This window comes from Scomber japonicus, unplaced genomic scaffold (assembly GCF_027409825.1).
Source record: "Scomber japonicus isolate fScoJap1 unplaced genomic scaffold, fScoJap1.pri scaffold_483, whole genome shotgun sequence".
Lineage (NCBI taxonomy): Eukaryota > Metazoa > Chordata > Actinopteri > Scombriformes > Scombridae > Scomber > Scomber japonicus.
In genome coordinates, this window is record NW_026518543.1 from 6,725 (window position 1) to 32,500 (window position 25,776).

The 25,776-nt window shown below is 43.9% G+C and overlaps 1 protein-coding gene across 1 annotated transcript; it reads left to right on the plus strand.

Annotated features, from left to right (window-relative positions):
* The first annotated feature begins 2,114 nt into the window (after positions 1 to 2,114).
* arhgap5 (Rho GTPase activating protein 5) lies at positions 2,115 to 23,016 on the plus strand. The gene is made up of 3 exons (XM_053314889.1): positions 2,115 to 2,346; positions 16,603 to 20,558; positions 22,993 to 23,016. The coding sequence occupies exons 2-3, from the start codon at positions 16,824 to 16,826 to the stop codon at positions 23,014 to 23,016; spliced, it is 3,759 nt and encodes a 1,252-aa protein (XP_053170864.1). The 5' UTR covers positions 2,115 to 2,346; positions 16,603 to 16,823.
* Positions 23,017 to 25,776: the final 2,760 nt, after the last annotated feature.

Genomic DNA, 25,776 nt, shown 5'->3' on the forward strand with positions numbered 1-25,776 from the left:
CCTCCTTTCCTTCCTTAATTCCTTCCTTCTTCCTTCTTACCTCCCTCCCTCCTTTCCTCCCTCCCTCCTTTCCTCCCTCCCTCCTTTCCTTCCTCCCTCCCTCCTTCCTTCCTCCCTCCTTCCCTCCCCTCCCTCCTTTCCTTCCCTACTCTCCTTCCTTCTTCCTTCTTACCTCCCTCCTTCCCTCCCTCCCTCCTTTCCTTCCCCTACTCTCCTTCCTTCTTCCTTCTTACCTCCCTCTTTCCTTCCTCCCTCCTTTCCTTTCTCCCCCCTTTCCTTTCCTTCCCTACTCTCCTTCCTTCTTCCTTCTTACCTCCCTCCTTCCTTCCTTCCTCCCTCCCTCCTTTCCTTCCTTGACTCGAGGACAACAGGAGGGTTAACCACTGACCCCAAAAATCTGCCTTCTCCTAATTGGGGACCACGACTTTTGTCCCCAATTAACTTTTAAACTGGTCCTAAATCCTGTAATTTGTCACCAAAAGTAGCCAGGACACACACACACACACACACACACACACACACACACACACCACACACACACACACACTATGCATGTATATATGGGTCAGTGATGTTTCTTTGTCTCCATGAGGTTTAGTTTAAATTTAAAGGGTTAAAATGTGAAAATAAACGTATGAATTAACTTCACACATTCTTTTTTTGTGGACCCAGCATCAAATTTCTGCTTTTAATCCATTTAGAGAGAATATATTAGAGGATTATGGGTAAAAATGTCTAAGTGGTGTAACCTTAAAAACTTTGTACCAAATAATTCAACTTGCATAAAAACAGTAAATAGTCAATAAAACACCTTCCTTCCTTCCTTCCTTCCTTCCTTCCTTCCTTCCTTCCTACCTAACACCATATCAACTAGTTTGGCATGATCTTACATCCTTCCTTCCTTCCTTCCTTCCTTCCTACCTAACACCATATCAACTAGTTTGGCATGATCTTACATCCTTCCTTCCTTCCTTCCTTCCTTCCTTCCTTCCTTCCTTCCTTCCTTCCTTCCTTCCTTCCTTCCTTCCTTCCTACCTAACACCATATCAACTAGTTTGGCATGATCTTCCTTCCTTCCTTCCTTCCTTCCTTCCTTCCTTCCTACCTAACACCATATCAACTAGTTTGGCATGATCTTACATCCTTCCTTCCTTCCTTCCTTCCTTCGTTCCTTCCTTCCTTCCTACCTAACACCATATCAACTAGTTTAGCATGATCTTACATCCTTCCTTCCTTCCTTCCTTCCTTCCTACCTAACACCATATCAACAAGTTTGGCATGATCTTACATCCTTCCTTCCTTCCTTCCTTCCTTCCTTCCTTCCTACCTAACACCATATCAACTAGTTTGGCTAGGCTGATGAATATAACATGTTTTATTGCTGATTTTAAATGTTTTTTAATTCATAGCAAATTATACTGATTAAATTCTAAGTGAAGTGTTTGAGGGGATCATTGCAAAAAAAAAAGAAGTGTTTTCATGTGTATATTCTATATATATGAGATTATGGGCTGATATATATAATTATTGTACTCCCTAATATCAGTATTGGCATCGGCCCCAAAAATCCAGTATCAGTCAGGCCCTAATTTGCATAAAAATGTGCATCAGCTGCAACATTTTTTTTTTTTTTTTTAATTATGCATTTTTATTTTCCATTTTTGTAAACTGCAGGTCACATTAGGGAAACGTCGTGTATTTTTACAGCTATATAAGGGTTAATGTAATAATGTGAATATTAATGTGCATATTATTGTTATTTTATAGACTGCTCCAACATTGTTCTGGAAACTTTCCTGCCAATAGATAAAAAAAAAAAAAAAACCCATTGAAATGAACTGAACTGAGAGAGAGAGACTGAGAGACTGAATGGAGAGAGGGATTGGGAGAGAGTGGGAGGAGTGGAGAGAGAGAGAGAGAGAGAGAGAGAGAGAGAGAGAGAGAGAGTCGCCATTACTGCCTGGCAGTGCTGCTGAGAGGGGAGGGAGCTCAGAGAGAGAGAGAGAGAGAGAGAGAGGGGAGAGAGAGAGAGCTAGAGAGAGCTAGAGAGCTAGAGGGAGAGAGAGAGAGAAGGAGAGAGAGAGGAGAGAGAGAGGAGAGGTTTCAGCTTTCAGCTTTCAGTGCATACACACATACCAACCAGCATAACACCAAAATACACTGAAATCCAGGCTACAACTACACGGGACTGCACCTCCACCTCTATCTGACTTCAGACTCTGCTGCAGATTGTTGGATTGTACTGAGAGTTTTTATTTTTGCCTTTTTTTTTTCTTCTTCATGTTGGAAAAGCTTCTTTCTCCTGTTCTCTGTGGTATGTGGATCTGGGAGCGACCATGTTATTAGGTGGGTAGGGGGGGGGAGTGTATTTGGGACTGTGTGTGTGTGTGTGTGTGTGTTGGAGGGGGGGGGATTGGGGATTTGATTAGCTTTTACTAGCACACTCTTTTATTTTATATTTAGTGTTTGTGAAACCTTAGACTCTCATGACTGCACTATCCTCTGGGTTGAAGGAGAGGAAGAGGAAGAGTGATTTATTTTATTTTAACCCCGCTTGCTTCTCCCCCCCTCCCCTCCCCAAAGCTCCAAGTGTTTTAGCCCCCATGGGTGAGGTGCTGGCTAACGCTAGCTGGGTTATGCTAAGCTAACATGCTAATGGAAGCTATTCGGGGGATTGTGGAAAGGTGCTCTCGCTCTCTTTTTTCTTCCTTTCCTCCTCTTTTTCTTAGAGTATCAGGGCCAAACTAAGGCCGAGCCAAGCTTCATCTTCTTCTCCTTCTTCTTCCCCTTCTCTCTCTTTTTCCCTAAAAGCGAGGAATCAATAAGGAGCCAATGTTAGCCTCGGTGCTTTGACGCATTAACGTCTGTTAGCTTCACTAAACTAACTCATTAATTAACAGTTAACGTTTAAATCTCCGTTAACGTTCATTTTTTAACATTTTATCTGCAACCCCCTTTTTTCTACTCACTTCCTTGCAACATAATGAGAAAGAGCTTAAATGACAAATCTTATAAAAATATGCTTAAAACATTTCACTATGTAAAGTATTATCTTGAAATAGTGAAATAAAACGATTTATGTTGAGCTTTGAACGGTTTCAACGGCTCATTTTTAAATGTTAACGGCTCATTTTTAAATTTTAACGGCTCATAAGTTGGTTTAGAAGTTGCTAGTTTTAAACGTTAAAGACATATATTGAAATATACAAAAAAGACAGTAATGTGCCTAGTATGTTTTTTACTCCACTAAAAAAAAAGATTATTACCCTGTTAAAATCTGTATAATGGCAGCTTTCCTCCTTATGTAGGTGTAGTTGTTAAATTTATATTAAAATATACAAAAAATAGACTCATTTTTGATCAATAATGTGCCTGATATATTATTTTTACTCCCCTCAAAAAAGGATAATTACCATGTTACATTCTTTATGACATTTATTCCTCCTTATCTAGGTGTAGTTGTTAGATATATATGAAAACATACAAAAATAGACTCATCTTGTGCCTAATATGTTTTAAAAAAAAAGGATAATCATGTTAAAGTCATCTTTCCTCCTTATGTAGGTGTAGGTGTTATCTTTTTTAATATTAATTAAAGTGTCCTGTCATCTCATGGCTCATAAGTTGGTTTTGAAGTTGCTTGTTTAAATCATTAAAGATCCCCTCCCCCTTAGATATACATTGAAATGTACAAAAAAGACACAGCTTAGGTCAATAATGTGCTTAATATGTTGTTTACCCCCTCAAAAAAAGGATAATCATGTTAAAATCCATATAATGATATATTTCTTCCTTTATGTAGGTGTAGTTGTTATTCTTTTAACATTTAAGTATCCTGTCCTCCCTCATGGGACTTTAAAACACCTTTTTACCAAGCATTCATATTCACAGTCCAGCTGCAGTTGTGTATCTAAACTGTTATGTATAAATAAATATGAACATGCAAATATATTTCATCTCCAAAAGTTTTATCTGCTGGACACAAGATGTCTCCTCCTTCACAGTAAAGTCCATTCTGTGAAAAGGCAAAAGTTTCCACATAGCAGTTGTGTAAATTTAAAATTGGACAGGATTAGACCTCGAAACCGGCTGTGATGTCACAAATGCATCATAGATATGCACACACACCTTTTTTTAAAAAACATAATGCAGTGAGCTCAGAGAGAAACTTTCCACTTTGCAGTAAATTAATGTGTAAAACAGCCTTTTTTTCTTTTGCATAGTGTCCAACTCTGCACATCAGTGAAGCTTTAAACATCCAGCTTGTAGGAGAAAGAAGCTAAATGTTAGGAGATGGGATGGGATGGGAGGATGGGGTGGATGCTATCGGGCAGGTTATTGAATTTGACACCTTGAAAGTGTCGGCCGTGATAAGAAGCTGTAACCACACTTGTCATCAGCTGATTATTAACTTTTCATCCTGTGTCTGTAGCAGCGTTGAGGTCAGCGTGAGGGTTTCGTCCTGCTGCAGCTCTGCGGGCCATTTGCATCGACTGCTGCAGCTTCTTTTGCCCTTTTACCCCCCCTTTCTGAAACTGTCTTTTATTAAAGGGATAGTCCGGCTTTTATCTAAACGAGCAGTCACCTTGATGTTTTCCCCTCAGTGTTTCTCCTCCTGTAAAATGTGGTTAATGCTTTATTTTAGAGGTCGTTTTTAATATATTCATTTCCTTGAAATGTGCTGCTGAGTAATTTGCAGGTACACTTCATTTTCAGACATTAGACAGAAAGGGTGGTGCAGTTTGGTAACAATAAATGGGGGAAAAGTTGGTTTCATTGGTAAATCTATACTCAATTGATATAGGTTAAATTTCTTAATAAATTAGACTCTTTAAAAAACAGTGAGTCATTTAAATGTTTTTACTAATTTGAAGCTGCTGTGTTCATTTCTTTGAAAGGATTATATAAATTGGTAGTATACAGGGAATGTGTTCTTTATATAGAGATTTTAAAGAAACAACCTAATAAACTATAATACAATTTGACACACAAACTAAGTATTTTCTGTGGGTCAGTATTTTCATATTAACCACCATGAATCCAGTTCTAATGTTTAGCTACTTAACAGCTAAAACAATTTAACGCTTTTTATCCACAATTTTTACCATATTGCACCATCCTCGCTGTAAAATGTCCTATAAATGAACTGTTAAACACCTGCAAAGTAAACAACAAATAACCTAATGTACTATTATGTAGTTATAACAAGTTTCTACTTAACAACCAAACCAATTTAACCCTTTTAAAAATGTTTTTCTTACATTTCTTTAAACCAAAGTGCACCACCCTGTCCTATAAATGAACTGTTAAACACCTGCAAAGTAAATGACGAGGAAGTGACACCTGTAAGATGAGGCGTTACCATACCAAATATGGTACGCTACTGAAGTTATAAAGCTTGTCGAAGTCATAATTTTATTATTGTTGGGAAATGGGAGGTTGTTTTTATTGTTTCTGCCTATTGTGTGATGTTATCTAGTTTTTAGTGTCTATAAAACTACCACAGCTCATTGGATGATACATTATTCATCATCGTTTCTCGTAAATGGGCAAAAATGAATAATATTAAGTCAAGTATTACAAGAGTGTTGTCAATGTTCTGAATGGAACAAATATTGAACTACTATTTAAAAATGTTATTTTATTACATTAATGCGCTCTCTATTGCTTATAGACGTGTTATTATTATTTCCAATCCAGACATTTAATTTATGGTACATTGGTCCGGCAGAGATGCTCGCTTACTGAATATCAGCATTGATGGATTTGGACAGGCACGTCTGCAGAGCTTTGTATTTGTGGTGAGACCAGAACCAAACTGCAGATTGGTATTGGCATATGCTAATGCGGTGGGTTATGTTCAATACCATTAACAGTGTCAACAAACGGAATAAGGCTTACCAGCAGTGACTGATGGCCGCGTTGATCGTGTCAGTCGACCTATAAACTGCTGTTCTTACATCATCGACACTTACTGAAGGCGCTCGGCTTCAGGCTTGGACCTGACTCACCAGGACGACAGCATTTTTTCTTGTTTTTTTTGGATCGTTGTTAAAAACATCTGAGCGTCTTCGATGGAAACTATTTTCCAAGAAGCAGCAGCCAGATGCATTCTGTTACATAAAGTATTTTTCAGTGGAAGTAATCAATATAATCAAATATTCATTATAATTTAAAAGCATGATGGATAAAAATATTCCTAGACAGCAGCAGATGAAGAAAATGTATTGATTATAATGAAGCATTAAGCCTAGTTACTACAAAACTATTCATAATACACCATTATTAGATTATTTCTAGAGCAGATTATTGGAGTTTGTCAACAATTTGAGGTTAACAGGAAGGTTTTGTAGCTTCTGCGTTATTGTTTAGGGATGCAACTAATGATAGTTTACATTATTGATTAATCTGGGGATTATTTGGTCAATTATTGATTAGTTCTAGGTCTATAAATGGAAATGGTGATTGTTCAAGGTGGTGTCCACAACTCACAGATGTTCAGTTTATTGTTATATAAAACCAAAGAAACCAGAAAACATGAAGCTTAAAAAGGAGAATTAGAAAAATCAACCAATCGTTGCAGCTCTACAGCAGCCGCCAAATGTTGATTACTGTTTCCTCAAGGGACCAAAACGCTCCACAACACTCCAGATATTCAGTTTACTGTCATATAAGGCTAAAGAATCCAGAAAATATGAAGCTGAAGAAAGAGAATTTGGTTAAAAAATAATAATCAACCAGTCGTTGCAGCTGTACAACAGCCGCCAAATGTTAATTACTGTTTCCTCAAGGGACGAAAACAGTCCATAACCAGGCGGGGAGTTCTGGTCCTCTGAAATGAAGCCAACGCGGAAGTAACTTAGAACTGCATTCTATCAAAAGGCCACCAGGGGGCGACCGTCTCTATACAAGTCAATGGAGAATTCACCAACTTCTCACTTGATTTCTAACCTCAGTAAACGTTTTCAAAATGTGTTTATGGTCTCAATCGCTAGTTTAAAGCCTTCTTCAATGCAGTATGATGTTCATTTGGGACATTTTGGCCTCCCTGATTTTATATGTGACGATAAAGCAGGGTATGCATTAGGGCGTGGCTACGTCCTGATTGACAGGTTGATTGACCAATGTCCTCGAGATCCAGCCCTCGCAACCATAGCAACCTCCCCGCTCCGCCCATGGCCCCGCCTCATGCCCATATAAGTAGAATCCGCGTTTTTATTTTTCCCAGCATGCACCTGAAATTTTCAAGATGGCGCTGCCTAGATTCGAAACTATTGGCTTCCGAGCAGCAGTCCACAAACCAATGGGTGACATCACGGATGTTACGTCTGTTTCTTTTATACAGTCTGTGTCCATAACACACAGATATTCAGTTTACTGTCATATAAGACCAAAGAAACCAGAAAATATGAAGCTTAAACAAGAGAATTTGATTAAAAAATGATAAGATAGAAATGATAACAGTCCCCAAATGTTGATTACTGTTTCCAAAAGTGACGCCAACGCTCCACAACACACATATATTCAGTTTACTGTCACTAGAGAGTAAATAATCCAGGAAATATGAACCTTAAGAAGAAGAATTTGGTTAAGAAATAACAATCGACCAATCGCTGCAGTTCTATAAAAGTTGCCAAATGTTGATTACTGTTTCCAAAAGTGACGAAAACGCTGCAGATATTCAGTTTACTGTCATAGGAGTGTAAAGAAACCAGGAAATATTCACATTTGTAAAGCAGGAATCAGAACATGTGGGAGTTTCTCTTAATAAAAAATGACTCAAAATGATGAATCAGCTGTAATGGCTGCAGCTGTGACAGGTAACGATTTAAAGACTTGAACGTGAGCCACAGCACTGACTGGTCCGCTCTATCATGATTTATGCTAAGAGGAGGAAGAAAAAGATGTTTGCTATGTCAGTTTTTCTGCAGATCGCTCAATTTTACTTCTGCTTTTTTTTTGTTTTTTTGGCTCATGCTCGTAGATTTTTTTTAAATTCATCTCTTGTGGGAGGAGAGTCGTCGTCTGTGCCTCGGATCAGACTTCCTTTCTTTTGGAAAGGAGGAGAAAAACATAATGAGTCAGAGCTGTCTGATTTAAAGTAGACAGGAATGGGACGCTCCTCTTCTCTGCTTTGTGAGATAAAAAAGTTTATTTGTTACCTTTAGAAAAAAAAAAGAAAAGAAAGAAAGAAAAGAAAAATCCAATAGGGGTTTTAGCTTTTCAAAGGTTCAGCATCCTCCTCTGTGTTTCAGGGCTTAACAGCATTTAGTCATCTCTAAAACCAGCTTGCCAAGTGATACCTTAATCCTCACCCCCCCCCCCCCCCCTGCGTGGTGCTGCCTCCAAGTGAATAGACTAATCATGATGCACGAGGCTATTTTAGCTATTAGTGAAGCACAAACACAGTGTGGGCTGGTTCTGCAGCTCTAACAGGGTTTCTGCTGGGTCTTAAAAAGTCTTAAATTTGATCATCAAGTCTTAAATATGTACGTTCATTTATCACTTCCTCCATCGCCGTGGTGAGGTTAACAGTTAGATCTGTGTGTTGTTGTCATTTCTGAAGGATCCAGGTAGTGTTAGCTTCAACAATCAGAGTTCAGTGGTTGGTTAACCCTTGTGTCGTCCTCCCGGGTCAAATTGACCCCGTCTTATTCTTCTTTCCTCCCTTCCTTCCTCCCTTCCTTCCTTCCTTCCTTCTGTACTTCCTCCATCCCCCTTTTCTTCCCTCTTTCTTTCCTTTCCTCCCTCCCTTCCTTTCTCCTTTCCTTCTTTCCTCCCTCCTTCCATCTCTCTTTCTTTCCTCTGTCCTTCTTTCCTACCTTTCTTCCTTCCTTCTTTCCTTTCCTCCCTTTTCCTTCCCTCCTTCCTTCCTCCCTCCTTTCCTTCATTCTTCCTTCTTTCTTCCTCCCTTCCTTCTTTCCTCCCTCCCTCCTTCTCTCTTTCTTTCCTCTGTCCTTCTTTCCTATCTTTCTTCCTTCCTTCTTTCCTTTCCTCCCTTCTCCTTTCCCTCCTTTCCTTCCTTATTCCTCCCTCCCTTCCTTCCTTCCTTCCTTGACTAGAGGACAACAGGAGGGTTAAAACCATACGATACCAAACGATCAATTGGAAAAACAGTGTGTATTATCTGCAAGAGGTCCCTCAAATGATGCATACCTGGTGTGAAAGCACTGATGTCACCCAACAAGATCACATCTAGGCTTTACACGATCAGGATTTTTTGGGGCCGAGTTTAAATAAACCATCACCGATCCGATCACGTCTTCTTTGTCCACGCTCCGTTTCTTAAACTCGGCATGCTCCTCCTCGTGTTCCTATCCAGGTACATCTGTGGTGTTGAAACATTTTGCAGATGCTTCCCCACGAGGTTCTTTAGTGTTGCACAGGTTGTTAAATAGCTTGTGTTTTATCTGTCTGCCTACAACACCGACAGCTAATGATTCAAGATTCAAAAAAACTTTATTGTCCGTCACATCGTGACAGGGCTCAAAACTAACTGTAAATGAGACACATAAAACACAAGTCATCTGTAAGCTATCCTTCCTTCTTCCTCCTTCCTTCCCTCCTTCCTTCTTCCTCCTTTACTTCTCCTTTCCCTCCTTCCTTCCTTCTTCCTCCTTTCCTTCTCCTTTCCTCCCTGAGTCAATCTACTTCACTAGAGTAGTAGTTCCTCTAGAAAAAAATAGTCATATACCGTGAAACCGCTTTTACTTTGAAAAATAAAATAAAAATAAAATCCTAAATATAAGCCTAATCACATCAGGTATTTTGTTATTTTGAAAGTAATTCTGAGACTGCGATTTTCCTTATTTTGTCGTACTTGGTGTAGGTCTTAAATTTAATTCATAACAAGGTTTAATTCATAAAAAGGTCTTAAAAAGTCTTAAATTGAACCTGCAGAAACCCTGACAGGCTGCATCCAGGTGCATTATTATAACATACAGCTAACAGGCTAATGCTTCATACTGGGTGACACACACACACACACACACACACACACACACACACACACATACTCATGACTCTCGTGTTGACCCCAGTGTGTGTGTGTTGACAGAAGCGTCTTCATATTGGCTGATGATAGAAATGTGAACCAGATGTCTTTAAATTGGGTGAGTGATCTTCTCCACCGCTGCGGTTTGGACGGGGGGGGGGGAGGGGGGGGAGAATGAGTCGGCCATGACGGTTGTTCAACAGGAAATTAATAGATTGTTGCTTCTGTAATTGATGGTTTTATGTCATCTGTAGTAAAGTAGTAAAGTTTCCCGTTTTTGCAGTGTCACCAATATGACTATAGTTTAATAATGATAATAATTAAAGCTGCAAGCAGCGATGACCGGGCCCAATATTTAGGGTTATTGGATGTTTGTAAGCATGTGTGATGGACAGCTGTCATTTTAATGTTAATAATTCCTCTAAAAAAGCCTAAAAATATATAAAATATCATTATATTAAGCAGTAGGCAAGGCAGCTTTATTTATATAGAGAGCATCACATACACAGGAGCAGCTCAGTGTGCTTTATATAAAAACAAAAATTAAACCCAATTATAATAAAAAGAAAAAGAAAGTATAATTAAACATTATGAATGTGTGACGATACATTCAGCTTACGATACGATGCACGATATTAGATTCATGAGGACGAGATGCTTCCCCTTATATCCTAAAACCTCCGTCTGCTGCTCTCCTCATCTCCTACTGCTGACTGTCTGATCTTCTCAGCAGGTCCAAGAAAAAAAGAAGACCTGACGTTTGAATGAGCGATAGAAAACAGATTGTCTTTATTCTTTTTTTTTTAGTTTTGTTTTCACCCCATATCACCCACATCACCCATATCACCCATATCACCCGTATCTAAACCCATCAGTGATGCCGGCCGGCTGCAGCAGGAAACTGTTTCATTAGAAAGATTTTCACCTCCATGAGAGATATATCATCAGATCTCGTCACGCCTCCATGAATGTGTGACGGACAGCTGGAAATGTAAAGTCACTAATTCCTCTATAATAAACTTTATCAGTACATTCATCAGTACTGTAACTAGTTTCAGCCATTGGAGCTTTATTATTTCCACTTTTTAACAGTTTAATAATCATTATAATGTAATATTTAGGATTATAGGCTGATTTTAAAGCAGTGTGAAGACATTAATTGATAAGTGCTAATGTATGATGGTCTTTTTAAAGTCAATAATTCCTCTAAAATAATAAAAAAAATTAAAAATAAACATGGTCAGTACGTTAATCAGTACTGTAGTAGTTTTAGCCATAGGAGCTTTAATGGTAGCAGGTATTATTTCCACTTTTTTACTGTTTAATAATCATAATAATGCAATATTAAGGATTTTAAAGTCAATAATTTCTCTTAAAATCAAAACTAAAACTTGATCAGTACATTAAACTATACTGGTATTAGTTTTAGCCTGAGGAACTTTAATGGTATCAGGTGTTAATGCCACTTTTTTTTTACTATTTAATACTAATAATTATGTAATATTTAGGATTATAGGCTGATTTTTAAAGCAGTGTGAAGACATTAGTTGATATGTGCTAATGTGTGATGGTCTGTTTAAAGTCAATAATTCCTCTAAAATAAACTAAAAGATGATTAATCAGTTCTGTAAATAGTTTAACTGTCTAATAATACTGATAATAATGATAAATATGTATGATTAGATGCTGTTTGTAAGCATGTGTGATGGACAGCTGTCATTTCTTTCCATTTTAAAGTGAATATTTCCTTAAATTAAACTAAAAAATGATCATTACATTAGTTTTAATCATAGGAGCTTTAATGGTAGCAGGTGTTATTACCACTTTATTACTATTTAATAATCATAATAATGTAATATTTATGATTAGAGGCAGTTTGTAAGTATGTGTGTCATTTTAAAGTCAATAATTCCTCTAAAAGAAACTAAACCATGATCGCTGCATTAATCTGAACTATAAATAGAAATGACTTTTATCCCAGCAGGCTTTAATAGGTGCAGGTGTGGCGGTCAGGTGTGGCAACAGTAGCAGAACAGTAACCATTGTAGAAAGAGGAGGAGGAGGAGGAAGAGGAGGAGGAGGAGGATTAGGAGGAGGAGGAGGTAGAAGAGGAAGAGGAAGTAGTAGGTGTTGTGGTCAGGTGTGGGAGGAGGAGGAAGAAGAGGAGGTAGAGGAGGTAGAGGAGGAGGGGGGGAGGAGGGGGAGGAAGAGGAGGAAGAAGAAAAGGAGGAGGAGGAGGAGGAGGAGGAGGAATAGGAGGAGGGGGAGGAAGAGGAGGGGGGGAGGAAGAGGAGGAGGAGGAGGAGGAGGAGGAGGAGGAGGAGGAAGTAGCAGGTGTTGTGGTCAGGTGTGGGAGGAGGAGGAGGAGGAAGAGGAAGAAGAGGAGGTAGAGGAGGGGGAGGAGGAAGAGGAGGTGGAAGAGGAGGAGGAGGAGGAGGAGGAGGAAGTAGCAGGTGTTGTGGTCAGGTGTGGGAAGAGGAAGAGGAGGGGTGGGGAGGAAAAAGAGGAGGAGGAGGAAGAGGGGGAGGAGGAAGTAGCAGGTGTTGCGGTCAGGTGTGGGAAGAGGAAGAGGAGGAGGAGGAGGAGGAAGTAGCAGGTGTTGTGGTCAGGTGTGGGAAGAGGAAGAGGAGGAGGAGGAGGAGGAGGAGGAAGTAGCAGGTGTTGTGGTCAGGTGTGGGAAGAGGAAGAGGAGGGGTGGGGAGGAGGAGGAGGAGGAGGAAGATGAAGAGGAGGAGGAGGAAGGGGAGGAAGAGGAGGAAAGGTTAGATTATTTCCAAACCTGACAGACCTGCTGGATGCTTTTTTACTCGATGACATCATCTTAATGTCCTGGGTGTGTTTCTGATGAGAGACTTTTAATTTGAAGGCACAAGAAGATGAGACTCATTTCCTGTTTATTAGAACAAGAGAACAGGTAGAGCAGCTTTCTGTCATCATGCTCTTAAACTATGGATTAAATCTACCTGAAGCTTTTTATTTTATTTATTTAATTTATTTATTCTTTCCTTCCTTCCTTCCTTCCTTCCTTCCTTCCTTCCTTCCTTCCTTCCTTCCTTCAGTTATCTGCCTCTCGTTAGGTCATGCTAGGGTTCAGGCCTGTTTGACTGTGACAGTTACAGATCCTTCCTTCTTTCCTTCCTTCCTCTTTTCCTTTCTCCCTCCTACCTTCCTTCTTCCTTCCTTCCTTCTTTCCTTCCTTCTTTCCTTCCTTCCTCTTTTCTTTTCTCCCTCCCTCCTACCTTCCTTCTTCCTCCCTTCCTTCCTTCCTTCCTTTCCTCTGTCCTTCTTTCCTTCCTTCCTCCCTTCCTCTTTTCCTTTCTCTCTCTCCCTCCTTCCTTCCTTCATTCTTTCCTCTTTTCCTTTCTCCCTCCCTCCTACCTTCCTTCTTCCTCCTTTCCTTTCTTCCTCCCTCCTTCTCTCTTTCCTCCCTTCCTTCTGTCCTCCCTCCCTTCCTTCCTTCCTTCCTTCCTTCCTTCCTTCCTTCTTCTTTAGGTGTTATTTTTTTATCTTAAAAGTTGCTGTAAACCTCCCCCTCCTCCTCCCCCTCCCCCTCCCCCTCCCCCTCCTCCTTGCACAGGTGACATCATCACCTTGGCCTCTATAAACAGTCGGGTGGGGAGCGGTGGGTGGGGGGGGGGGGGGCGTAGGGGACGAAGGGGGGCGAAGGAGGGGGGCGATCTCATTCCTTCTCGTCAGTGGACCGAATTCCTGCTGGGCTGCAGTTTCTCAGGCTCAGCATGCCGTCGCCGTGCTGCAGCGAGCCGTCGCCGTGCTGCAGCGAGCCGTCGCCGTGCTGCAGCGAGCCGTCGCCGTGCTGCAGCGAGCCGTCGCCGTGCTGCAGCGAGCCGTCGCCGTGCTGCAGCGAGCCGTTGCCGTGCTGCAGCGAGCGGTTCCAGCTCACGCAGGCAAATCCACTGGCTGATTGCCATCGTTGTGTAAAACACCACAATGAGAGCAACTCTCTCCCACGGTTATCAGTTATCTGCCTCTCGTTAGGTCATGCTAGGGTTCAGGCCTGTTTGACTGTGACAGCTACAGATCCTTCTTTCCTTCCTCCCTTCCTTCCTCCCTTCCTTCCTTCCTTCCTTCCTTCCTTCCTCTTTTCCTTTCTCCCTCCTACCTTCCTTCCTTTCCTTCTCCCTTCTTTCTTTCCTCTCTCCTTCTTTCCTTCCTTCCTTCCTCCCTTCCTCTTTTCCTTTCTCCCTCCTACCTTCCTTCCTTTCCTTCCTCCCTTCTTTCTTTCCTCTCTCCTTCTTTCCTTCCTTCCTTCCTTCCTTCAGTTATCTGCCTCTCGTTAGGTCATGCTAGGGTTCAGACCTGTTTGACTGTGACAGTTACAGATCCTTCCTCCCTCCTTCCTTCCTTCTTTCCTTCCTTCCTTCCTTCAGTTATCTGCCTCTCGTTAGGTCATGCTAGGGTTCAGGCCTGTTTGACTGTGACAGCTACACATCCTTCTTTCCTTCCTTCCTTCCTTCCTTCCTTCCTTCCTTCCTTCCTTCCTTCCTTCCTTCCTTCCTTCCTTCAGTTATCTGCCTCTCGTTAGGTCACTTGCATCTTTTCTGCATCTTCTTTTCCTTTCTTCCTTTCCTTCCTTCCTTCCCTCTGTCCTTCCTTCCTTCCTTCCTTCCATCCTTCCATCATCTTCTTTTCCTTTCTTCCTTCCTTCCTTCCTTCCTTCCTTCCTTCCTTCCTTCCTTCCTTCCTTTCCTACCTATCATTTTTCCCTTCTTTCCATCCTTGTTCCTTCCTTACATCTTTTTATTGGTCCACCAAATGAGTTTGACTCCCCTGTACTAGAGAGGGAGAGGGCAGGATAATCAGGATTACACGTTTCAGTCACAGTCACGTTTAGGTTTGAGCCCCCCCAACCCTACCCCCCCCCCTTCCCCCCTCCGACGATGATGATGACGATGATGATAACAAATCTGTGAACTGATTTTATTTCCTCTGTTTCATTCTCACAGCGAGGCGAATCATTTCTAGGTCAGTGGCTGTCAAAGGGCTGGAGTCGCATGCCATTTTTATCCTGCCTCGGCACAAATTGGTTGAAAGCCCTTCTTCTTTTCCTCTGTGAGGGGAAAAGTGACATCGCCGAGCATTGCCGAGCATTGTCCATGATTGAATTACTTTCCCCCCTTTTTCTGTTATATAAGTTAGCATCTCACACTTCGATTTTTATGTCTCCTGGAAAAGAACATTTTAATATTGCTTTTTTTATTTTTAAATGCAGCACATGTTCCCCGTCATATTTTTATATTATAAACCTACTAGCACATTTCTACCATCCTTCTGTCCTTCCTTCCTTCCTTCCTTCCCTCCTTCCTTTCTTTCTCCCCCACCTTCCTCCCTTCCTCTGTCCTTCTTCCCTTCCTTCCTCCCTTCCTCTTTTCCTTTCTCCCTCCCTCCTACCTTCCTTCTTTCCTCCGTCCTTCCTTCCTCCCTTCCGTCATTCCTTTCCTTCCTCCCTTTCCTCCCTTCCTTCTTTCCTTCCTCCATCCTCCTTTCTACCATCCTTCTGTCCTTCCTTCCTTCCTTCCTTCCTTCCTTCCTTCCCTTCTTCCCCCCGCTTTCCTCCCTTCCTCTGTCCTTCTTTCCTTCCTTCCTCCCTTCCTCTTTTCCTTTCTCCCTTCCTCCTACCTTCCTTCTTTCCTCCGTCCTTCCTTCCTCCCTTCCGTTGTTGCTTTACTTCCTCTCTTTCCTTCCTTCCTTCCTCCATCCCCCTTTCTACCATCCTTCTGTCCTTCCTTCCTTCCTTCCTTCCTTCCTTCCCTCCCTTCTTCCCCCCACCTTCCTCCCTTCCTCTGTCCTTCTTTCCTTCCTTCCTTTTTTCCTTTCTCCCTCCCTCCCTCCCTTCCTCCCTACCTTCCTTCTTTCCTCCGTCCTTCCTTCCTCCCTTGCGTTGTTCCTTTCCTTCCTCCATCCCCCTTTCTTCCATCCTTCTGTCCTTCCTCCCTACCTCTATCCCTCCCTCCTTCTTTCCTTCCTCCATCCCCCTTTCTTCCATCCTTCTGTCCTTCCTCCCTCCCTCCCTCCCTCCCTCCCTCCCTCCCTCCCTCCCTCCTTCTTTCCTTCCTCCATCCCCCTTTCTACCATCCTTTCTTCATCTCTCCTTTCCTTCCTCCCTTGACTCGAGGATAACAGGAGGGTTAATCGTAATCGAGGTTAAAAGTTCAATTAATCGGGTCACATTAGGAAAAATCTGACTAAAAAAAAATATATATGATGTTTTTATAGTTATCAAATTGAACCCTGATCAGTATGTAAGGGTTAAAAAACCTACTAGCACATTTATAACTAACTAAACTAAAGCCTTTTTATTAAGCTTTTATCATTTAGCAGGGGGGATTATGTTGTTCTCTGCAGGTGTGGTAATGTGCACTTTGTCTCATTTCCTGATAACTCTCCGTGTAATGCCAGATTAACACGTTTGATTTGTCATTTCAAGTCACTTTACCATCCGAACATGTGCACGAGCGTCTCCGAGGGAAACGCAGAGAAACAAAAGAGCTCATTTTATTATTTGTGATAAGGTGATAGAAGTGCTGTAAGGACAAATGAGTGCTAAGATGTTGTTGTTGTTTCCTAATTGTGATTTCCATGTCTTGCAGGCAGGTGATAAAAGGAGAAGCCGGCTGCTCTCTCCCAGCTTAAAGAAGACCCAGGACAGGAAGTGACAGAGATACACAGCGTCGGAGTCGGAGGGGGATTCAGCACAGCTAAGAGAAAACCAGAATGAAAGCGCTGCTGTACCACTGACAAGCAGAACTGGAATGATATCTTGACCTTTTTTCCTGGAAGTGACAAAGTTAGCGATGAGCGGGGGGATATAATGGCCAAGAACAAGGATGCGCGCCCCCCGACATTCGCCGTCAGTGTGGTTGGCCTCTCGGGGACGGAGAAAGAGAAGGGAAACTGTGGCGTGGGCAAGTCCTGTCTGTGCAACCGATACGTGCGTCCTGATGCGGACAGCTACTACGTAGAGCACACCTCGGTGCTCAGCACAATAGACTTTGGGGGGCGCGTGGTTAACAATGACCACTTCCTGTACTGGGGGGAGGTGTGCCACCGCGGGGACGACGGGTTGGACTGTAAAATCCAAATCATCGAACAGACAGAGTTCATCGATGATCAAACGTTTCTTCCGCATCGGAGTACCAACCTGCAGCCGTACACCAAACGGGCGGCGGCGACCAAGCTCCAGTCGGCGGAGAAGCTCATGTACATCTGCACGGACCAGCTGGGCTTGGAGCAGGACTTTGACCAGAAGCAGATGCCTGACGGGAAGCTGAACATCGATGCCTTTATGCTCTGCATCGATGTCAGCAAGGGTTGCAACAGGAAGTTCGATGACCAAATGAAGTTCGTCAACAGCCTCTACTCCCAAATTGTTAAATCAAAGAAGCCGATTGTTGTTGCTGCCACGAAATGTGACGAGTGTGTGGACCAGCATCTGAGGGACCTTCAGGCCTTTGTAGCCAGCAAGAAGAATCTGCTGCTCATTGAGACGGCAGCACGCTCTAACGTCAATGTGGAGCTCTGCTTCAACGCCCTTATCCAGCATCTGGATAAAACAAGGGGGAAGCCAAAAACTGTGCCATACATGGACGCCTATAAAATCCAACGGCAGCTTGTTGCCTCGGTAACGGATCGATTTGAGAAAGTGATGGTGCAAACGGTGAGAGATTACCACACCACGTGGAAAACTGTGAACAATAATTTGAAGGGTCAACCCGACTACGAGGAGTTCATCACCTTGGAGGGCTCCAGGAAAGGCCGAAACATGTTCACTAAGCACATTGCACAACTGAAGCAGGAGCACATCAGGAGGAGGAGGGAAGAGTACCTGACGACGCTGCCGAAAACCCTTAACAACCTCCTCAATCACCTGGAGGAGGTCGAGCACCTCACATGGCCCGAGGCGCAGAGTTTGATCCGGAACCGGTCCGATTTCCAGTATTGGTTTGTGGTTCTTGAACATACGCCATGGGACGAGACGGACCACATCGACAACAGCGACCGCAGGATACCGTTTGACCTCCTCAGCACACCCGATGGTGAGAGAATCTACCATAACCACGTACAGCACCTGATGTCGGAGAAGAGGAGGGGGGAGATGAAAGAGAGGTTCAAGAAGACGCTGGATAGAGTTCATTTTATCAGTCCGGGGCAGCCATGGGAGGAAGTCATGTGCTTCGTCATGGAGGACGAGGCTTACAAGTATATCACAGAATCAGATAGGAGGGATGTTTACTGTAGACACCAGCAGGAAATAGTTGAAAGGGCCAAAGAGGAGTTTCAGGAAATGCTTTTTGAGCATGCTGAGCTCTTCTACGACTTAGATCTGAATGCCACCCCCAGCTATGACAAGATGAGCGAAATCCACAGTGTGCTAAACGAAGAGCCCAGATATAGAGCGCTTCAGAAACTCGCCCCAGATAGAGAGTCACTTCTCCTCAAACACATTGGCTTTGTTTACCATCCCACAAAGGAGACATGCCTGAGCGGGCAGAACTGTGTGGATATGAAAGTGGAGCAGGTTTTAGCAAACAGGCTGGTGCAGCTCGACCACGGACGCTCTAATCTCTACTACAACAGTGCCAACATCGATAAGATCAACCTCTGCCTTCTGGGAAGGGAGGGTCTCGCACAGGAACTCGCGAATGAGATCCGAGCTCAGTCTACGGATGATGAATACACCCTGGACGGTAAAATTTATGAGCTGGAGCTTCTTCCCGTGGATGTCAACTCCACGCTGCTCTTCAGCCATACGTGGGTCTCCACGTTCAAGCCGCACGGCTGCTTCTGTGTATTCAATTCCATAGAGTCCCTCAACTGTATTGGAGATTGCATAGGCAGGATCAGAGCAGAGATAACACAGAGTAGGAGAGATAGGTTTGCTCAGCCACTACCATTCATTCTCATCCTGGCCAATCAGAGGGACAGTGTTTGTAAAAACATACCCATCTTAAGGCATCAGGGCCAACAGCTGGCAAACAAGCTGCAGTGCACCTTTGTTGACATTCCCTCTGGGGCCTTTCCACGGAAATTTACTGAGTTCCAAATTAAGCAAGGACTCCGAGCAGTCCTAGAGGGACTCAAACACAACTTTGATGTCTTGGCCCCGCTTCCCTCTATCAAAGACATGTCAGAGACAGATCTAAGGATAGTTATGTGTGCCATGTGCTGGGATCCCTTCAGCGTTGACCTCATCCTCTCGCCCTTCCTAGACTCTCACTGCTGCAGTGCAGGACAGCCGGGCCAGAGCAACACACTCATACTGGACAAGATCATTGGGGACAGTAGGAGGAGGATCCAGGTCACTGTCCTGTCCTATCACTCTGCTATCGGTGTCCGCAAAGATGAACTGGTGCACGGCTACATCTTGGTCTACTCTGCCAAACGTAAGGCCTCCATGGCGACCCTGCGGGCGTTTTTGGCCGAGGTGCAGGACGTGATCCCTGTCCAGATGGTGGCTATCACTGACAGCCAGGCGGACTTCTTTGAGAATGACGCCATCAAGGAGTTGATGACGGAGGGGGAGCACATTGCGACAGAGATTGCTGCCAAGTTCACAGCGCTGTACTCACTGTCACAGTATCACAGGCAGACAGAGGTTTTCACACCTTTCTTCAATGAAGTGTTGGAGAAGAAGCCGAACATCGAGAGCTCCTTCCTGTTTGACAGCTCGTCTCGGGAGTGCACCACCGGAGCCAGCGAAGACGTCTTCCCCACATCGCCCCACAGCCATTCTCCAGCCTACAACACGTATTACCCAGAGTCTGATGACGATAACGAAGCCCCCCCACCTTACAGTCCCATAGGTGACGACGTTCAGCTTCTCCCCACTCCCAGTGAGCGGGCCAAATACCGGATCGATCTGGAGGGGAACGAGTACCCGGTCCATAGCACACCTGTTGGAGACCATGAACGCAACCACAAAGTGCCTCCTCCGGTCCGCCCCAAACCGGTGCTCCCCAAGCCTAATGTCAAAAAGCTGGACCCCAACCTGCTGAAAACCATTGAGGCTGGCATGCGAAGCAACCGCAGGACGCCACGTGGCCCAATGACACACGGCGAGGATGTGGAGGCGTCAGAAAACTATGCAGACCCTGTGGACACGTTGCTGAGGTCCAGAGGCTTCAACAACGATGACATATACGCTGTGCCTGATGACACACACAGCCGCCTGGTCAAAATCAGAAACTCATTCGGTGGGTTACACGGTCTCCACGTAGGAGGGGAGGAAGAGAACGGATTCGATCGCAAGTCTCAGGCTGGACGACGGCCGTCAAAATACAAACACCGCTCTAAAATCCTGTTCAGCAAGACGAAAGCCTACCAAAGACGGTTCCACTCGGACAGCGACGGGGAGGAGTCCGGCCCCGCCACGCAGAAAAAGAAAAAGGGAAGAGCCCACCGAGGCAGCGAGGAGGATCCGCTGCTGTCACCTGCCGACCCCTGGAAGGGCGGGATAGATAACCCCGCCATCACCTCCGATCCTGAGCAGGAGGACAAGAAGATGAAGAAGAAGAAGACGCCCAAGACGCCAAAGGAACCGAAGAAGGTGAGTCTCGTCTCGTGTTGTCTCCGGTGGTTACGAGTGCTTTCCTCCCTCCCTCCCTCCTTTCCTCCCTTCTTTCTTCCTCCATCCCTCCTTTCCTCCCTTCTTTCTTCCTCCCTTTCTCCTGTCCTTCCTTCTTCCTCCCTCCCTCCCTTCCCCATCCCTCCTTTCCTTCCTTCCTTCCTTCCTCCCTCCCTTCCCCTCCCTTCCCCATCCTTCCTTTCCTCCCTTCCTTCCTTCTTCCCTCCCTCCCTCCCTTCCTCCATCCTTCCTTTCCTCCCTTCCTTCCTTCTTCCCTCCCTTCCCCCATCCCTCCTTTCCTTCCTTCTTCCTCCCTTCCTTCCTTCTTCCCTCCCTTCACCCATCCCTCCTTTCCTCCCTTCCTTCCCCCATTCCTCCTTTCCTTCCTTCTTCCCTCCCTTCCCCCATCCCTCCTTTCTTTCCTTCTTCCTTCCTCCCTCCCTTCCCCATCCCTCCTTTCCTTCCTTCTTCCTTCCTCCCTCCCTTCCCCATCCTTCCTTTCCTCCCTTCGTTCCTTCTTCCCTCCCTTCCCCATCCTTCCTTTCCTCCCTTCCCCCATCCCTCCTTTCCTTCATCCCTCCCTTCCCCCATCCCTCCTTTCCTTCCTTCTTCCTTTCTGACAGAAGAAAGACAGCAGAGATACAGAGTCAAAGCTTTCTTGTGTTTTTAAGTGGCTGAAAGAGAGCGTCAGTGCATCGAAGACAAGAGAGAGAGAGAGAGAGAGAGAGAGAGAGGGAGTGTGAATGAGAGCAGAAGTGATTGTGTATCATAGTGTGTAAGTGGACGTGTGTGTGTGTGTGTGTGTGTGAGATATGAGCAGATATCTGCTTTTAATAGGCCGGGGACTCCTGCTGAGAATAAACTAATTTGATAATTGATTGATGGACCCCACCGCCTGCCTGTTTACCGGCCCGCCCACCTTACAAGTCCCACACAAGCCATAAAAATGATTGATAAAAGACGCAGGGCTCCGTCTGTGGAGGCTCGGAGCGGAGGATGCAGCTGTGTTAAGATGCCAGCGTATCTATACAGCAGGTCGACACGGATATATGAGATAGTAGGTCCGGGCAATTAATCGACAAATAATCGAAAACCGACATTTAGAAACTCTAATCGACTTAATCTTGCTCATGTCAATTAATCGCGGTGTTCACTGTTGCCATGACAACAAAGGTTGCATATTTTTACATAGTTCTGATCAAGTAAACTAGACATTAACCACAGCGTCACACCTTCACCTTCCTGTTGTCCTCCCGTCTGTTTTGACTGTTCCTTCTTTCTTTCCTTCTTTCCTTCCTTCCTTCCTTCCTTCCTTCCTCCCTCCTTCCTTCCTTCCTTCCTTACTCCATCCCCCTTTCTACCATACTTCTGCCCTTCCTTCCTTCCCTCCTTCCTTTCTCCCTCCCTCCCTCCCTCCCTCGCTCCTACCTTCCTTCTTTCCTTCCTTCGTCCTTCCCTCCCTCCCTCCTACCTTCCTTCTTTCTTCTGTCCTTCCTTCCTCCCTTCCTCTGTCCTTCTTTCCTTCCTTCCTCCCTTCCTCTTTTCCTTTCTCCCTCCCTCCTACCTTCCTTCTTTCCTCCGTCCTTCCTTCCTCCCTTCCGTCGTTCCTTTCCTTCCTCTCTTTCCCCCCTCCTTCTTTCCTTCCTCTATCCCCCTTTCTTCCATCTTTCTGTCCTTCCTTCCTTCCCTCCTTCCTTTCTTTCTCCCCCCACTTTCCTCCCTTCCTCTGTCCTTCTGTCCTTCCTTCCTTCCCCTCTTTCTCTTTTCCTTTCTGCCTCCCTCCCTCCCTCCTACCTTCCTACCTTCCTTCTTTCCTCCGTCCCTCCCTCCTTCCCTCCTACCTTCCTTCTTTCCTCCGTCCTTCTTTTCTCCCTCCCTTCTTTCCTTCCTCCATCCCCCTTTCTTCCATCCTTCTGTCCTTCCTCCCTCCCTCCTTCCCTCCTTCTTTCCTTCCTCCATCCCCCTTTCTACCATCCTTTCTTCATCCCTCCTTTCCTTCCTCCCTTGACTCGAGGACAACAGGAGGGTTAAGGAGTTTGAAAACTTCTCTCCAGTGATGATTTGAACCCAAACCATGATCTTTACATAGTTCTGATCAAGTGAACTAGACATTAACCACAGCTTAGTCACACCTTAAAACATCTTTATTTTCACTCCCTAAAGATTTGGGGGCTTGTCTGGGATTTGACCCTGCATGGGACAAACTCTACTCCACCCTTAATAGAAATTAATGAGACAAGTTACAACATGAACTACATTTTTAAATTCATTGCAGCTGAAGATTGATCCTCTACATGGTGTTTTCAGTATGTTTAACCCTTTACATACAGGTCCTTCTCAAAAAATTAGCATATTGTGATAAAGTTCATTCTTTTCCATAATGTAATGATAAAAATTTAACTTTCATATATTTTAGATTCATTACACACAACTGAAGTAGTTCAAGCCTTTTATTGTTTTAATATTGATGATTTTGGAAAAAAAGGAAAGAAAAACTTAAAATCCCTATCTCAAAAAATTAGCATATTTCATCCGACCAATAAAAGAAAAGTGTTTTTAATACAAAAAAAAGTCAACCTTCAAATAATTATGTTCAGTTATGCACTCAATACTTGGTCGGGAATCCTTTTGCACAAATGACTGCTTCAATGCGGCGTGGCATGGAGGCAATCAGCCTGTGGCACTGCTGAGGTGTTATGGAGGCCCAGGATGCTTCGATAGCGGCCTTAAGCTCATCCAGAGTGTTGGGTCTAGTGTCTCTCAACTTCTTCACAATATCCCACAGATTCTCTATGGGGTTCAGGTCAGGAGAGTTGGCAGGCCAATTGAGCACAGTAATACCATGGTCAGTAAACCATTTACCAGTGGTTTTGGCACTGTAAGCAGGTGCCAGGTCGTGCTGAAAAATGAAATCTTCATCTCCATAAAGCTTTTCAGCAGATGGAATGATGAAGTGCTCCAAAATCTCCTGATAGCTAGTTGCATTGACCCTGCCCTTGATAAAACACAGTGGACCAACACCAGCAGCTGACATGGCACCCCAGACCATCGCTGACTGTGGGTACTTGACACTGGACTTCAGGCATTTTGGCATTTCCTTCTCCCCAGTCTTCCTCCAGACTCTGGCACCTTGATTTCCGAATGACATGCAAAATTTGCTTTCATCCGAAAAAAGTACTGTGGACCACTGAGCAACAGTCCAGTGCTGCTTCTCTGTAGCCCAGGTCAGGCGCTTCTGCCGCTGTTTCTGGTTCAAAAGTGGCTTGACCTGGGGAATGCGGCACCTGCAGCCCATTTCCTGCACACGCCTGTGCACGGTGGCTCTGGATGTTTCTACTCCAGACTCAGTCCACTGCTTCCGCAGGTCCCCCAAGGTCTGGAATCGGCCCTTCTCCACAATCTTCCTCAGGGTCCGGTCACCTCTTGTCGTTGTGCAGCGTTTTCTGCCACACTTTTTCCTTCCCACAGACTTCCCACTGAGGTGCCTTGATACAACACTCTGGGAACAGCCTATGTGTTCAGAAATTTCTTTCTGTGTCTTACCCTCTTGCTTGAGGGTGTCAATGATGGCCTTCTGGACAGCAGTCAGGTCGGCAGTCTTACCCATGATTGCGGTTTTGAGTAATGAATCAGGCTGGGAGTTTTTAAAAGCCTCAGGAATCTTTTGCAGGTGTTTAGAATTAATTTGTTGATTCAGATGATTAGGTTAATAGCCCGTTTAGAGAACCATTTCATGATATGCTAATTTTTTGAGATAGGGATTTTGAGTTTTTCTTTACTTTTTTTCCCAAAATCATCAATATTAAAACAATAAAAGGCTTGAACTACTTCAGTTGTGTGTAATGAATCTAAAATATATGAAAGTTAAATTTTTATCATTACATTATGGAAAAGGATGAACTTTATCACAATATGCTAATTTTTTGAGAAGGACCTGTACTGTTCATATTTCCACTCATAATTAGTCTGAACCCCAATTCACATTCATAAATTCACCATCAGTCATTAATAAATATTTGATTAATCCTTCTGGTTGATTAAAATATATTCACAATCAGTTTTTTATGGTCCAGGAGAACATTTTATAAATACAGATCAAATTTGTACAATTACATTTATAAAAAAAGTGTATCAGCTGCATAAAAATAAAAAAAATTATGTATTTTATGTTCATGTTTGTATATTTGGGATCACGTTAGGAAAAATCTGACTAAAATAAATATATATATGGTGTTTTTACAGCTGTCAAATTGAACCCTGATCAGTATGTAAGGGTTAAGATGTTCAAATGCTGAAACTCATCAGCAGTAAAACAGTTTGCAGTCACTTGAAAAAAAAAAAACCTGGCTACTATTTAGCAATTTACAAGTGTTCAGCAAAATAATCACAGCATGAGTGTTTGTGAGTTTCCTGCCGTCCGAGCACAAACACACCATCGCCATCGGACCCGTGCACGTGGAGCCGGTGCACGTGGAGCCGGTGCACGTGGAGCCCGTGCACGTGGAGCCCGTGCACCTCTCTTACCAATCTTTCTCTTTCCATCTCCTATTCTCTTCCCCTCTTGCTCTTTTAACCTCTCTCTAACCTCTCCTAATATATTCCTCCACCCCTTTCTCTTCTTCTCCCTTCCTCCCTCCCTTCCTTCCTTCCTTCCTTCCTTCCTTCCTTCCTTCCTTTCCTTCCAATATTTCTCTTTCCATCTCCTATTCTCTTTCTCTCTTGCTCTTTTAAACCTATTTCCTAATATTTCCTCCACCCTTTTCTCTTCTTCTCTACCTCTCCCTTCCTTCCTTCCTTCCTTTCTTCCTTCCTTCCTTCCTTCCTTCCCTTCCTCACCTCTCTTACCAATCTTTCTCTTTCCATCTCCTATTCTCTTCCTCTCTTGCTCTTTAACCCTTCTATTTCCTAATATTTTCCTCCGCCTCTTCCTTCCTTCCTTCCTTCCTTCCTTCCTTCCTTCCCTTCCTCACCTCTCTTACCAATCTTTCTCTTTCCATCTCCTATTCTCTTCTTCTCCACCTCTTCCTTCCTTCCTTCCTTCCTCCCTTCCTTCCTTCCCTTACTCACCTCTCCTTCTCCTCCACCTTGTTTTATGGAGTGGAGCCGGTGCACGTGGAGCCGTGCACGGGCTCGTGCACGTGGAGCCCGTGCACGTGGAGCCGGCGCGCTGGCACGGATCAGATAATAATAATAATGCTAA